A 15,522-nucleotide genomic window follows, 5' to 3' on the forward strand; every position below is an offset into this window, starting at 1 on the left:
TGGCGCCATCGAAGAATTGAATTGGTAACGTTTAGCAAACATCATTACATATGCTAAGAAATGTTCACGAAGTTTCCCAGTTTCTTCTTTTGGGGTTAACAAGGCCAATCTAGTCCCTTCGACAGTTCGATTTTTGATTTCTGGAACTTCTTCGTTGACGACGCCCCGGAATGGGAGGTGACCTTCGAAGGTGGCATTAAGCCACAATTGTAATAACCAGAAGGGACCAGCAAAAAGGAGAGATCCTGTTGTATAAGTCTTTACAAGATCTACAGCTTCACCAAGGTTTTCGTAAAGAAATCCTAGAATCAATTGGCTCAGGTTCAGTTTTTTACCATCATGTAACTGATTAGCCATGCAAAGATATCTTTTCGCTACTTGTATGGACCTGGAGCAGAAAACACACCTCGAAAGCCATAATGCCAGGAAAGCAATATGTTCTACGTCAGAGACTGCAGCATTTGCCTGATCATGATATTGCTGGATGAAAGCAGTATAAGTGACTGTCGCTTCGTTGAAATTGATAGTATCAACATCCAAGACATTAGGATCAAAGGTTTCGCCAGTCGGTCGAAGCCCTGTGATGGCAGCTACATCGAAAAGGGTTGGAGTAATCATTCCACATGGAAGGTGAAAGGTATTGTGAGAAGCGTCCCAGAAATGGACTGACGCTACTAACATAGTTTGGTTATACTCTAAACCAGTCTTGGACAATTGAATTAGGTCATAAATCCCTAACTCTTGCCAGAAAGAAGCCTTCTGTTTCTCCACTTTGGCTAACCAAGAATAGTACAGTTCGAGATCTTTTGCTAAAGGGATTGACCTAAAAACCTTCACAAAATTGGTTACATAATCTAACCTAATTTTCTCTAAGGCTACGGGAGGCGCAGTCGAAGCCTCTTCTGCAGGGTTTGAATCCTCTAAGATTGGATTACCTTCATCGTCTATTTTAATCTTGCTAACCAGAGGCCTAATCTTATAATACGCAGGAAAGAATTTATTTGGTGAACTATTTTCTCCTGGTAACGGGCCCATGAAAGCATAAGTTTTTCCAGAAAGTTCAAAAGGGATGATTACCTGAGAAGCGTAAATGGCGCGTTCCTCTGCAGTATTCGGATTTGGTATGTATTCTTGGTTCCCCATTTGCATAGGTTTCTGAAGCTTCAGAACTGGTTGGAGAGCATTTGAAGAAGACGCCATTGAAAGATGTTTGATTTGAGGAAGAAGTTTGAAGGCAACTAAGTACGGTTTTTTCTGAAAAGAGTTTGAAGGAATAGAACTGAAAGGGAAGAAGAGAGGAAAAGACTAAGTATTTAAAGGTTTAACGGAAACCCTTTCAAATCTTTTAGGTAAAGACTAAAGGACACGCGACAAGTATTGATTTAATCCAACGGCGGTCGAATAGTCACCAGCTCTATTCCTAGGATATAGGAGTAATGATCATAAAGTAAGGTCAAGACATGGGAATGTAACTGTTGAGAAGACGTTTTTGAAAGCGACAAGATGTTTTGGAAATAGAGTCATAATTGATTATGACGTCAATTATTAGTCTCGGGACTCTAAGAAAGCAAACGAAATCCCATCATGGCAAGAAATGCCCATTTCTCTCGTTTGTCGAAACAGGCATTTATTGGGGGCAATTTGTTAGCTGAAGATTTCGTTTAAGAAGTTGATCTTCGAAGGTTTTAAGTTCGAAGAATGATGGTTACTGATGACCATCTTCGAAGATTTAAAAAAATGGCTACTGATGGCCATGCTTCAAGAAGATGTATAAGTTGAAACGAAGGAGAGAGGTATCGAAGCTAACACGGAAGATATATTTGCCAAGACTTAGACATTTCGCGGAAAATTACATAAAGTACTGAAGCTTAATGTATTTCCGTAACATTTTCGAATATAACTATATGGCCACATGTCGAAAAGGACTTGAGCGGGAAGGTTTGAATTGCGAAACGGTTTCTATAAACTGCACATAGACAGATGGCATCCCCAGAGTTCTCGTGGATAACGTGGCATTAGATTATTGTATGACCGTTAGGGTCAAATTTAGTATAAATAGGAGTCTTAATGATAGGATTTCGTGTGTTCATTTTGTACAAATCACTCACATATCGCTCAAGTATCAAGTGTTAAGAGAAAGAGTTCGCTGAGAAATGTACGTATGACACCACCAATTTGAATACATGTGTATTTACTTTTATCAAATATCTTTTCGTTTTCTTTACTTTCCTTGTTTAAACTTTTACTTTCGAAGTCATTTAATTTCATGCACATTACTTTCCTGCAATTTATATTCTTGCGACTTACATTCTTGCATGTTAATTTTCCTGCAATTTACATTCTCGCAATTTACATGTTTTCTTATTACGATTTATGCGTCGAAGTTACACTAACTCATATAACCAGCGTTATCTCGAATGATTAGTCATTTGAACATAAATTTCTCGAAATCAAAACAAACAGGTATGAACCAAATCACATCAATAAACCTTTCGTTTGACCATGTCCTAGGATCAATCTAGTCGATCCTGCGAGTAACCAAATCATATTTATTATAGTTTGGAGGACTAGCGGTTGTTTACCGGAAATCACCGTAAACACTCCCTTCTATGATTTACCTCATTCCGAATTACCATTAGTTGACGCATATCACCTAGTAAGAGGTGGTGGTGCTCTTTGGGTAACTTTATTTTTATTTCTGCAAAAATAAACACATAAGCAAAATAAAACATATAATTTTGTGGATTGCCTCCCATACAACACTTCTTTAAGGTGCTTATTTACATGATGATATACCAATTTTCCTTTATGATGTATTCTATGTCTGACAATTTATTTTCCCGCTGGCCTACACAATGAAGGTTGAGAAAACACTTAGAAGGGGGGGGGGTTGAATAAGTGGTTCTTTAAAAACTTGATAAAGGAAAGATAGACAGAACACAATTATTTATATCCTGGTTCACCTTCTCAATAAGGCTACCTCCAGTCCACCCTCAACAAGGTGATTTTCCTCTCTCAACGAGGACTTAATCCACTATAATCAGAACCTGGTTAGACTTGCACGACCAACTACTGTGACTTACAATACAGTGCACGAGTCAAACTGCTGGTGACTAACAATCCTGCACAAACCAACTGTTTGTGACTAACCAACTTCTAAGACTCAACTAGTCCTAGACTTCTTGAGACTCCTGACCCAACTGGTCTCTTAAGGACTTAGTTACCACGTAACTTCTGATGATAGTGTATAGTATTGCTTCTAGAAAGCTGTATCACCACTGTGATATTCACTAAGTTTAAGTACAAAGTAATGAACTTAGAATATGGATATGAGAGTTTTTGCTTCAGAGAGTTTTTCTTCACACTTGATGATATTTCAGAGTTGCAGTGTTCTTGTGTGTTTTATCTTCTTCAAACGATCATGAGTATATATAGCTTCAGGATTCTTGACCATTATCTTTAACACTTGTACGCAACATTACATGGTTTGTGTGTTATCTTTGCTTTTGTTTTCTCCGAAGGATTTGCATGTGGATAGTTTTTTCAATCAATCTTGGAAATTGCACTTTTGGAGTGTTACATCCGTTTTGCTAATGATTATGTTTTTAACGGCATTAATTTGAATCATTCCTTATGATGTTCTGTTCAGCCTTGTTCTTCAACATCTGTTGTAGATATGTTTGCAGCGTTCTGGTGCAGTATCAGAAGTTGCTTTCAACGGTATTAATTTTGAATCATTCCTTATGATCTTTTGTTCAGGCTTGTTCTTCAACTTCTATTGTAGATATGTTTGCAGCATTCTGGTGCAGTATCAGAAGTTGCCTTATGACTTGAGTTGCGTTTCTCCAGCTTCTCATAAGTGCCAAGTTCTGATTGCTGGTACTGGTACATCTTCTGAAATTAGAAACATGTGATTAGAGTACCATGTTTGCTTTATACAAAATTTGTTTGTTTGTTATCATCAAAACACTAAATTATGATTAGAACCAAACTATGTTCTAACACACAAAACATATAAAACATATAGCCATTGCAAACAATAGAAACCACAACTTTATAATAAAATAACCATTTCATACATTTGGAATCACAACTTTGAAATGAAATAACCATTGCACACATTAGGGACCACATGTCAATAGTAAACTAACAGAAACAACCATTTCAGTACCATAATAACATAACATTAGGGGGAAAATGATGTATGTTGCAGACATTAAGAGGAACACGATACCAAGACACAACACATGCACACATTTTGGGTAAGATTTAAACAGTGGAAAAAGAATTGAAGACAAAACCATTTACCTCGACACATAGGTTGGGGTTGACATTTTGAACTCACGAAAATACGAACACGAGTTGCAGACGAATGAACAATTCAGATGATCAACAAACACATGAGTTGACAACGCAATGTAGATGGCGAAGGAACCTTGAGATGAAGACACACGAATTGAAGGGATGGTGAGTTGAAGACCCTAAATGTTCATTCAGTTAAAGATTGAATGAGATGAACAATTAGGGTTTATGTTATTTTTTTTGGGAACATGAAAACGAAAAAGATGAATGATTTGTGTTAAATTGTTTTACTTTTACTTTTAAAAATGAATGAAGTAGTTTTAAAAATACATTAAGATAAATTTGAAAAAAAAAAGAACTAGAATAATTTGTTTTTAAGTTGACAAATACACATCAACAATATGAACGTCAAATCATTAAAAATTCTCTCAGATTTGACGAGGGACTAAAATCCTAAAAAAATAGAGATTAAAATCCCAAATTTTAAAATAGATGGAAGAAAAAAAAATAATAGAATAACCAAAATTATAATTAATCCAAACAAATATTATGTTTTCATTTAATTTGCAGGTCACCCATTCCATTTCATTTTTTAACAAATAAAACAAGATGAACTATGTAATAAAATCAAATTAAAAATTTGATTTCAATCCATCTAAAATAACGAGTTAAATGAGTCGATTCGACAAATACAACTCATTTTACTATACCTATCTTACATTATAGGCACACATTTGAGCCACAACTCTACTTATGATATAGGAGTATTTGGTTTAACGTTGCATTTTATAAAATCACTTTTTTCACATTTAGATAGAACTTACTTTTTAGAGCTTCTAAAACATCACACCAGACTGACATTTGAACATGAGTTTGGTTGAATAAAAGTTAAACCAAGCATAATATTATTATTTTTTAGAAGTGAAATTATTATTTTTATACTATTAGATGAACAAAAAAAAAAATGGAGATATGATATTAATCACTCTTTATGATTGCCATGTCATCTGATGATTGGCCACGCCGACGTGGAACAAGGAAGCACCGACATACCGCACCCAAAGTAACTTACGCGCAAAAGTTTATTCCTTCTCAGTTTAAATTCCGGGTGTGTTTGTTTCATGGATTAATATTATATTCTTTGGAATCTTATTCCAAGGATTATTATTCCCGGGAAAATTATTCCAACCTATGTGTTTGGTAGAAATTTAGATTCCTATGCATAATAATAAAATTTGTTTAATTTTAAATTATAAAAAAATAAAAATAAAAATAATTATGAGTAATAGTTGGAAGTTAGAGTTAGTTTAACTTATTCCCATGGGAATATTTTATTCCCACCCTTTATGCCTTGGAATAAGAATTCAAAAATTATGTGTAAATAAGATTCCTTGGAATAAAAAATTCCTTGGAACAACTTTTTAAAACTTGAATCAAACATGGGAATATTGCATTCCCATGCTCATATTCCAAGGAATAATTTTGGTAACCTTGAAACAAACACACCCTCCGTGTTTTCTTATTTTATTTTATTTATTATTTATTTGTGTTTTATCTACAATAAATAAGACCAAAAAACGAAAACAAAATTCCGACATGAACCTTTTCTCGTTCAAATCCTCTCAACCCCTAACCTCGTTCCTTATCATCATCTTCGCACTTCTTCCTCTGATTATCATCGCCATGTCGGATTCCGTCAATTCCGATTCTTCGTCTTCTTCTGCTCCCGCGGTTCACATCATCTACACGGAAAAGCCCCAGGAAGAGGAGCCTGAGGCTTACCACATCCGAACCCTCACTGCGGTTTTTGGCAGGTTCGTCATTCTCTCTACTTCACCAATTCTAATTTTATTTAGGTTATGAATTTATCTGATTTTGGTTATGCTGCAATTTTTGTGAAATTGATTTTAGTTATAAGGGAGTTGAATCTAAAATGATTGTTAGGAATTCATGGTATTTGGATATTTTAGATTGAATTTACTGTTGCATGTAATTTAATATGCATTAAAAAAATCTCAAGTATGAAATGGTTGATTCAGCTTAGAATTGATTCTAGAATTTCAAAATGAGTTGATTGATGTAATGATTATTGCAGTGAGGAGGCTGCAAAGGATGCCTTGTTGTATAGCTACAAGAATGCAGCTTCTGGCTTTTCTGCTAAGCTTACTCCTGATCAGGTTGCTCAAATTTCGAGTAAGTCTTTTCTTTTTTCAATTTCCATGTGGTAATAGTTTTGATTATGTTAATTTTGTTTTACACCCTTTTGAATCTTTTGCTCTTGATGTTTGTTTGGTTCCTATAGTTAAAATAGGCATCTTTAGGTGTAAATAGTGTCGGTTTCTGTCCGACACCGGACACACCTTTGATTAGAGGTCTTAAGTGATACTTGAAAGACTATCAGTATCATATTGATTTTGTTTTCTTTTATTCATGATAAATCTTTACCTCATATATCCTAGCACTGTCATCATATTTTGGGAAACATTGTCGAATGTTTTTTGGTTATCTGATATCTTATGAAGAGGGCTTTATACTTCCATCTGATAGAAATTTTGATTACAGAGAAAACTGTTAACCTCATTCATGAGACACCTCCTAACTTGCCAAGTTCTGTGTATCTGTTTTCACCTCTAAATACACTTTAAACAGTATAGATTTCTCTGCCCAAGCTCAAAATGTTCAAAATTACAGGCCAAATGAAAGTGTTTCAGTTCTCACAATCTTTGTCTTAACAGCTTATCATGCTATTGTAAATATAAATCCTTGTTTTTGGTTCCATCATAAAGTTTTTGCCACATCAGTAATTCTCTTGAACACGAAAACTATTAATATCGATGAGGGTTATAAAAAACGGTCCATGACCGCGAAAACGACCGCGACAAGACGGTTTCGGCAAGTACCGATACTGTTATCACTGTTTTTATATTAAAGAACAAATTCTGGTTTATTTATACTGCGACGACCGTCATCAGTGTCGTAACACCTGTACCGACCGAAATGGCGAAAGCCTGTACACGACCGCGATCGTTTTTTAAAACCTTACATTTGACCATTCATGCATGTTTATATGTTTTTAGATTTGTTGTTTCTCATGAAATTTGTTCTCACCAATATGCGCATATCTATCTACATCACACACACATACACATATATTCAGTCATTATTGTTGTTATTGTGTTGTGTGTATCCATGATTTGATATTTCTTTTAGTTTTCCTATTTTTATAATGAATGTTGGGTGTCTTAACTTGCAGAGCAACCAGGTGTTCTTCAAGTTGTTCCAAGCCAGACATATCAGCTCCATTCAGGACCAAATAAGTTGCACTAGAGAATCTATCTTCATTTGAAGGCGAATGTGGGTCTAAACTGTTATAACTATATATCTTGTGTAAACTCACCCAAAAATATTATCTACGCCATGTATTAACAAGTTTGCCTCAGACTGCGCATATATCAATAAAAAAACATGGGTTTATAATATATTATGATATACAGCTTCTTGTTAACATTTTGGATACATGTTTGTTATTGTCTTATCGTATTTGAAATGGCACCGACGTGGTTTCTGTCGAGCTTATAATTTGTTGAAGTATCGAGAATGAAGTAGCCGACCTACTTAGTGGAAAAAAGCTTGGTTGTTGTTGTTGTATCGAAACCGTAGTAATTAGATGTTATGTATTGCAAATTTCATGAGCATGTTGGCCAACATTTTTTTGTTAAACTTATCAGCCAATTGTTAAGTTGATTCACTATTTGATTGAGAGTTGATAACTTATTAGTGAGTATTAAGCACAATATATTAATGTACCCTCTCTAAAGTTTAGCCACAGGTATAGGATGGGACGCTGAAGGAGTTTAAGAAAGAGGTGATCCTCTTTTTCTGGTTACATTGAAAAAAAAAAGGGGATTTGGTAATTGAAATAGGGTGTATTTTACCATATGAACCAAACAAACATCAAGAATTAAGAACAGGACGAAAACTAGCAGTTTCTCCTGTATTTATTGTTTTTCAATTACAATCTAATACATGGGCCATGTATTTAGTAGCATAAACAAAAACAGTTTTAATTTAACTTTAACTCAAATGAACAATCCATGTGAATATTATAATTGGTGAAGAAAACAACGACTATAACATAAGCATTATAAACAAGCACCTATTCAATAAGACTCACGTTTTGTTGTGTTTAACAATATTGTCCAATACAATCAACTAGGTTTACAACCTAGAATCAAACCAGGATCTTTTTACTCTTGTCATGTATGTAGACCAATAATTAACTTTAAATAGAATCAAAAGTGATTTTTGTTTTCTGAATCTAAAGTGATTTGAACTAGAAGACGGGTGAACGGCGTTGAGGAAGAAATCATAATCAAACTATTGTTCTTGGATGAGAGATATAAATAGATCTCGTTGAAGGAGTTGAGGAAGATCATAATTAATCTATTGTCCTTGGATGAGAGATACAAGATCTCGTTGAAGGACCCTGATTTAATCATAAGATCTGTTTGAGTGTGCCTCTAGAGCGGGTTCACCATATGGTTTGTAGAATGCTAGAGATCTAGGGAGGATTTGTTCCCCCTGTTGATTTGGGCTTGACCTACTCCGAAACAATTGAGGAAGTTAGATTATGGTTTAATATTAGCCTCAATATCTTTTTTGATGATCAAAATGAAGGTTTAATTTTGAGGTTTTATATCTAAATGTGGTTGTTGTGTATGTATGAGTCATTATAACTAAAATGTATTTTTGGAACCATTCATTTTAATGTATTCAGACCTGGATGGTCATTTGTTTCTAGAAAATATCAGGCTTCTTATTTTAAAGTATACTCATGATTTTATCTTCAGACTCTACTTATTATTTTTTGTAACGAACACCATGCCTTTTAGGTTTATTTTAGTGGTTGATTTTGAGTGATCTCAAGTCCGAATGAGTTAGAATTTAATGCTCAATAGTACTTCTAAATCTAATGACCTTGAATTATGGTGAAAAAGCGATGTCTCTTTTTATTCGAGATGACCGATGGATTTTCTTTGTTTTCCATGTAAACTTTTCATGTCTATACTTCATGGCCTAGAATTACATAGGCATTGATAAGTTACGTCAACCTAGATTGAATCATTTTCGTTGCATAAGACACATTTTTAATCTCATGATCAAGGGTGTTGGTTTCAAACCAATCAACCATTGGATGGACTATCTTTTTTTATTTCTCCATCAAGTGTGTTGGCTCTTAATAATTAGAGGAATTGTCTTTCTCATTTCCATTCTTTTTCACTTTCATCGCTCTTATTTTATCCATTCTTTATCTCAAGGATTAAAGAAGTGTCATAGTTGTAGAAAAAAGCTCTCAATATTTCAAGTTTTTCAAAGATCGATCTATGCATTTCTTCTTAATCCAAAACTTGTTCCAATGTCTTCCACAATCTTTTTTATTTCCTATTTTCTTTGAATTTATTTGACCATGTTACCTATCGATTTATGGTTTTTGTTTCTCTCTAAAACTTTAATTTCCCCACTTGTTGCCTCTAATGGCAGATATTGCATTTGCTACATTTTCCATTTCTCCTAAACATCAGTGCAATTTGAATTTTTTAATATATTCATTGATGTCATTTGGTATTTGAATTCTTAGGAATATGCGCAAGTGGTGGAAAGGGTTTATCCTTTCTTTTTATTTAGTATGTGTTTGGATGCCCATCAACTTGATTTAAATCATGTTGAAAAATCACATCAGCTCAAAAGCTTTAAATAGTTGCTTCATTATTTTTCATGTCTTTTGCATTGAGATGTTGTTTTTAAACGTGATATAGTTTTATAACAAAAACCAAACACATACTTAGCTGAGTTTAACATTACGAGGTAAATTTCTCTTGCCTTTCACATAAGACTGAAAAAATGAATGGTTAAGGTGTGAGATATTGGATCGAACTCTAGTATTGTCGAAGGATAGCTTCTTGGTTCGACAGTTCGACAGATATAAGCATGAAGTCGAAGGATTGTTCACATGCTGGTGTCGAAGTGTGCATGCTGTAGTCGAAGATGGGTTTAGCATGCAGATGTCGAAGATGCTATGGTTGTTAGCATGTTAAATTAGGTTTAGTGTTTAAACCCTAATTTGTTAAGTTAGCTTGTTTATTAAGTTGGCTTGTGTAACGGGCCTTGTGGAAAAAGCCCATTAGTTAGTATGTTAGGTTTTATTATAAATAGCATACTAGTCTCTCATCATTGCTAAGCTGCAAATCCTAATTAAGGGTGAGAGAGGTTATTTGTTATTCTTGTAAACTTGTAATCTTATTTTAAGAGAAAGTAAAAGAATAGCAGTTATAACCAATTCTTGTGTTCTTCTTATCTTCCCTAATTCCTATTATATTTTGTTCTTGACATCGTTTTTCACAACATAAGGTTTATCACAAGAATCACTTTTACTTTTGCATGAAGAGGCTTCAAATGGACAAGAAAGTTTTGTCCATGGGACAGTAAAGAGATTTTAGGGACGCCTTTATTTTATTAACACTTTCTCAAAATGCTTACTTCTTCGTCCACACACTTGTGATGTAAGAGAGTGATGATGATTGGTTAGTCAAATGTTCAGACGCTTCTCAATAAATTTGTAGTAGTTATAATCTTAAGGCTTTGTTTGCGAGTTTGGAGGGGAAGGGAGGGGAGGATTTGGGAAAATAGAAAGAATTTTGTGAAAAGAATAAAAATATTTTAGGTAGGAGGATTTAGTTTTATTCATAACACCAAAAATCCCATAAAATGGGGGAACTCCAAAATTGTATTGAATGAGGGTTTTTAAGGGCTTACATAAATTTTCCAAATATTTTTAGGTTGTTATACTATTCTAAAAATTAAAAATTTAGTAATGAAAATGATTCTTTTAGCATTCTAAACAAAATTATTCTTTTTCAAAAAATATCAAATATTTTTCTATAATTTTTTAAAATTTCGTTTTTTTTGTTACAATGAGGGCCGAAGCCCGAAATGAGAAAACTAAAGCGCAACCGATCTCAAAATGACACAACCATTCTTATCTCTCTCTACAATATCTTACAGCCATCCAGGGATCTCTTGAAAGTACTTGAAACCACCCTGAAGATTCTTACCTTCCTTAGCAAGTAACTGAGCACAATCATTAATTTCTCTAAAGATATGGTTTAACTCCACCTCTTCAAAATCTCCCATCAAAGCTCTAATCTGAATTACAAGATTGCAGCTCCTACTATTTGGCTTGTTATTCTTAATGATAATATCAATAGCTAATTTCGATTCAGTCTCAATCTCAACCTTTGTAAACCCTTGCTCCCTAACCATTCTTAAGCCAGCGTATATTCCCCAAAGCTCCGCCATTAACTGACTACACTTGCCTATGAATTTGGCAAAACCACCACACCAATTACCATACTCATCCCGGATACACCTACCACAAGCAGCAATACCGTTCCCTTAAGAACCGTCTGTGTTAAGCTTAACAAAAGCTTGCTTTAGACATTTTCAAGCGACAAAACAATTCTCGTAAGTCCTGTTTAGGACTTTCTTGTTAATCATGACAACATTTTTATAGTCTTTAACTCTTCCCTCTATAATCATCCCCACATCATAAGGCCTCACAAAGTTCTCTTCATGAGTTTCTTTATTCCTCCAAGACTACATAGCATGGCATCCCATAGCCCAATAATTGCACCATTCGAAATCATTCATTCTTTTGCTTGAAAGGTTAAGTAAGATCCAATCATGAATATCTGCATGATAAAATTCATTGGTCATATGCATAGGAATCTTATTCTGCCACACTTGCTTCGTGAAACGACAGTCACGGAGAGCATGTAACGTATGCTCGCAAGCAGCCCCACAAAGTCTGCACACTGTATTACCAAAACCTGCAACAAACATTCTATGGTTAGTGAGCAGCCTATCATGGTTGAGGAGCCATATAAAACTTCGCACTCGCTCCGGAACCTGCAGCTGCCAAATAAGGTTCCACGCCGTTTCTGTCATATGGTCTGTCTCCTGCATCATCACCCGATACATATGCCCTATGGAGAAAGTTCCATCTTCCTCCTCCGAATTGATTATAGAGGCTATTCTTCCTCCTGCAAATGGAGAGAGTGAAGATTATATTAAAATTTCGTTTTTGAAAGCCTCCTTCTTCCCTCCAAACTCCCAAACATAGCCTAAGTGTTAATGATAAGAAAAGTCTATTTCATACTTCATCTCGTCATTATTATAAGAAAAAAATGACTTTAAAATTTAATCACTATTATAAATAAAAAAATACCTTAAATTTTAGTTATGTAAAAGTTATTAACTTTCAAATTAATTAATACTTGTATTACTAGTATACTCCTAATTTAATTCAACAATAGTTAATGTTAGTAGTTGATTCAAAAAATATAACTAAGAATATTATAGTAAATATTATTTTGATTGTACATGAAATCAAAAAAATTAATTATACTTAACTAACTTTTTTAATTATGTAAAAGTAATTATTTTTGCTTATAATTGTGAATTTGTGATCGGAGAGAATAACGGATAAAAATCAAAGTTGCAAAAATAAGAAAAGAAGCATAAAAGTTGATATAAAACGTCAGAGCCGCAGAGGAGAATGCCCAGCGACTGACGACTAGAGTTGATGGTGATACACAACGATGCTAGAATAACGGAGGCTGCTGTCCAATAGTGACAACTTCTATATTGAGCGTAACTTTAAATCTTAACCAGTAACAAACCCGTGCGTTCGCACAGGTTCTGGTATGGGACGCGCATTTGTTTCAGATATATATTTTTTAATAAAAAAAATGTCTCATTGCCTGTAAAAAAATAATAATTGAATGTATAATTAATAAAAAAAATATTTTGATCAGTAACTACATGTCCCGTTATGAATCAATATTTTGATCAATAATTTCATGTTCCCATGTACAAATATTAGTTTGATCAATAACTTGATGTCTCCGTATTCCTTAAAATATATTTTGATCAGTAACTTCATGTCTCGTTAATAATTAATATTTTGATCAGTAACTTCATGTCGCGTTAATAATCAATATTTTGATCAATAATGTTCCGGTGACTAAAGATAATTAAAAATATTAGTAAATGTATGACCAATTTCTATGACTAAAGATAATTAAAAATATTAGAGAATCTATGACCAATTACAGATGCTACTCCCATTGAGACTGACCACCCAACCAAATATAAACTACATTGTTGTAGATCAAGTCTTTTGTGAAATAGATTGAGAATGGAGAACCACCAAACCATACAAACAAATGTCACAATACTTAAATAATGAAGAAAAGAGAATGAAAAGAGACAGTTGGAGCCCAATATGGTCTACTGCTAAATATGTTGAGACAAAAAGAATTACAAATTTGAATGAGTAAGATATAGTAAAAAAACACAGTAAGTAAACTACTATGCACTCTCTTGTATTTTCAAACTTGTGCTTCGCTACATATAGCTCCCATTTATAACAAAAACCAACACAAAACCCTCTTGCCTTTATCAAAACATGCACTACAGATGCCTAACTCTTAATGTTGTCATGATAGAAATTTCTTAAATAACCGGTTAGCATATGGTCTTTAATCGGCGACGCCAATGCAATCCTTCAACTCCTCTTGGTTGGCTAAGATTTCCAAGGCAAATATGTGTTTTGTTTGGGTCAACAACTTGACACCAGTAGTATGCATATTGTCCTGCCAAGAATGAAGAGCGTTTATAAATCCAAAACTGTCCAAAATTCATAAGTCACACAGACCAACACACATACTGTCTTTTCTCAATTACACAATTTATATTAAATAATAGGCCATTATCATTGCATACGACCTGAAACTCGCAACCTAACCTTTGCATAACCCAATTCTAAATTAAATTTAATAGACCGAATGAAAATTACTATAAAACAAACGTCAACAGATTATCAACATAAAATCATATTTTAACACTTATAATTTATCACCAACATATTCTTTATCACCAACATATTTTAACACTTCTAGTTTAGGAGCATATTTGACTATCTCAGATACACAACCATCTGTCACACTTAAGGGCATAAAACCACTATAAAAAGTAAAATGGGAGCAAGAAAAGGGATAAGTGTTTATCTCTATAGAAATTTTGTGAAAAAAGTCCAAATCAAAGTTTTCCTTCACTTACAAAATGGCCCATGTGACAACTCATGCTCTTTCAAATAGCTTAAAAATGAGATAACTTTCAGTGTCTTTCCCAATCCCATTTGAACCATATGTCAATATTCATATGTAAAGACATTAAAAGGAATCATGCTTTTCATTCCAAAGACAAGACTACGAACCTAGTTTTCAGCTCTCCGTCGGCTAAATTAAAAAAGGTCAACACTTAGAGTTTTCAAAAGTACGTGCACTGCTCATAATCATTTAACAATTTAAAAGAATATTGTACATACCTAACGCATTGATCCGGTCCTGGGTAAACTTGATGAATTGGTCGGCATACGACTCCTAAATAGTGCAGTTGACAGTGTTGTTGCTATACAAAAAGCACATGATATTGATGTATGAAACCTGAAGTCAATTTACAATCAAATGAGAGTGTTGTTTGGGAGTAAATATACCACATACCTAGGTTAAGTAGCACTAAATTAACTTTCCCCTGACTGTGTGTGCAAAAATTCAATGCTATCAACCTTTCCACTTATGTCTGCCAAAAAGATAAAATGGAGAGTACAACAACACATGAAACAAATGAAACCCAAATAAAGATTGAATACAAATCAGAGTTATCAATCATTGAAAATTGTTAGTATGTTCACAAAAACACTATGGTGATGAATCGGTTTAATGACCACAAAAACATTATGGTGATAAAGTACATGACAGCAAGTATCACTTATATTAAAGTTTGACCTCATAATGATATTCCAACACAACTTTTTTAACATAAGGAATCAACTCAATTTCAATTTCAATTTAGTTTCAAAATCAATCAAATAACAGAGCCACATAGAATTAAGGAAAATTAGAATCAAATTACGGTGTTCTTCCAACGATCTTGAGCGTTGACATCGGCGCTGAAATCATAGATGATTTAAAGAGATAAGCTGCTTCCTTTTCCACAGGATGGTGAAAGGATTTTCCAACTTTCGTTGTGCTGGTAGTCGTCGGCGTTACTCCAGTTCCCTTCATTCGAACAAACATTCAATAGTATACATAAACAAAA

The 15,522-nt window shown here is 34.0% G+C and overlaps 1 protein-coding gene across 1 annotated transcript; it reads left to right on the forward strand.

Moving 5' to 3' along the window:
• The first annotated feature begins 5,858 nt into the window (after positions 1-5,858).
• LOC131600046 (subtilisin-like protease SBT3.6) lies at positions 5,859-7,781 on the forward strand. Its single transcript, XM_058872279.1, has 3 exons — positions 5,859-6,116; positions 6,398-6,495; positions 7,556-7,781. The coding sequence occupies exons 1-3, from the start codon at positions 5,899-5,901 to the stop codon at positions 7,627-7,629; spliced, it is 390 nt and encodes a 129-aa protein (XP_058728262.1). The 5' UTR covers positions 5,859-5,898; the 3' UTR covers positions 7,630-7,781.
• The last annotated feature ends 7,741 nt before the right edge of the window (positions 7,782-15,522 follow it).

Source organism: Vicia villosa, linkage group LG4 (genome assembly GCF_029867415.1).
Source record: "Vicia villosa cultivar HV-30 ecotype Madison, WI linkage group LG4, Vvil1.0, whole genome shotgun sequence".
NCBI classification, from domain to species: Eukaryota; Viridiplantae; Streptophyta; class Magnoliopsida; order Fabales; family Fabaceae; genus Vicia; species Vicia villosa.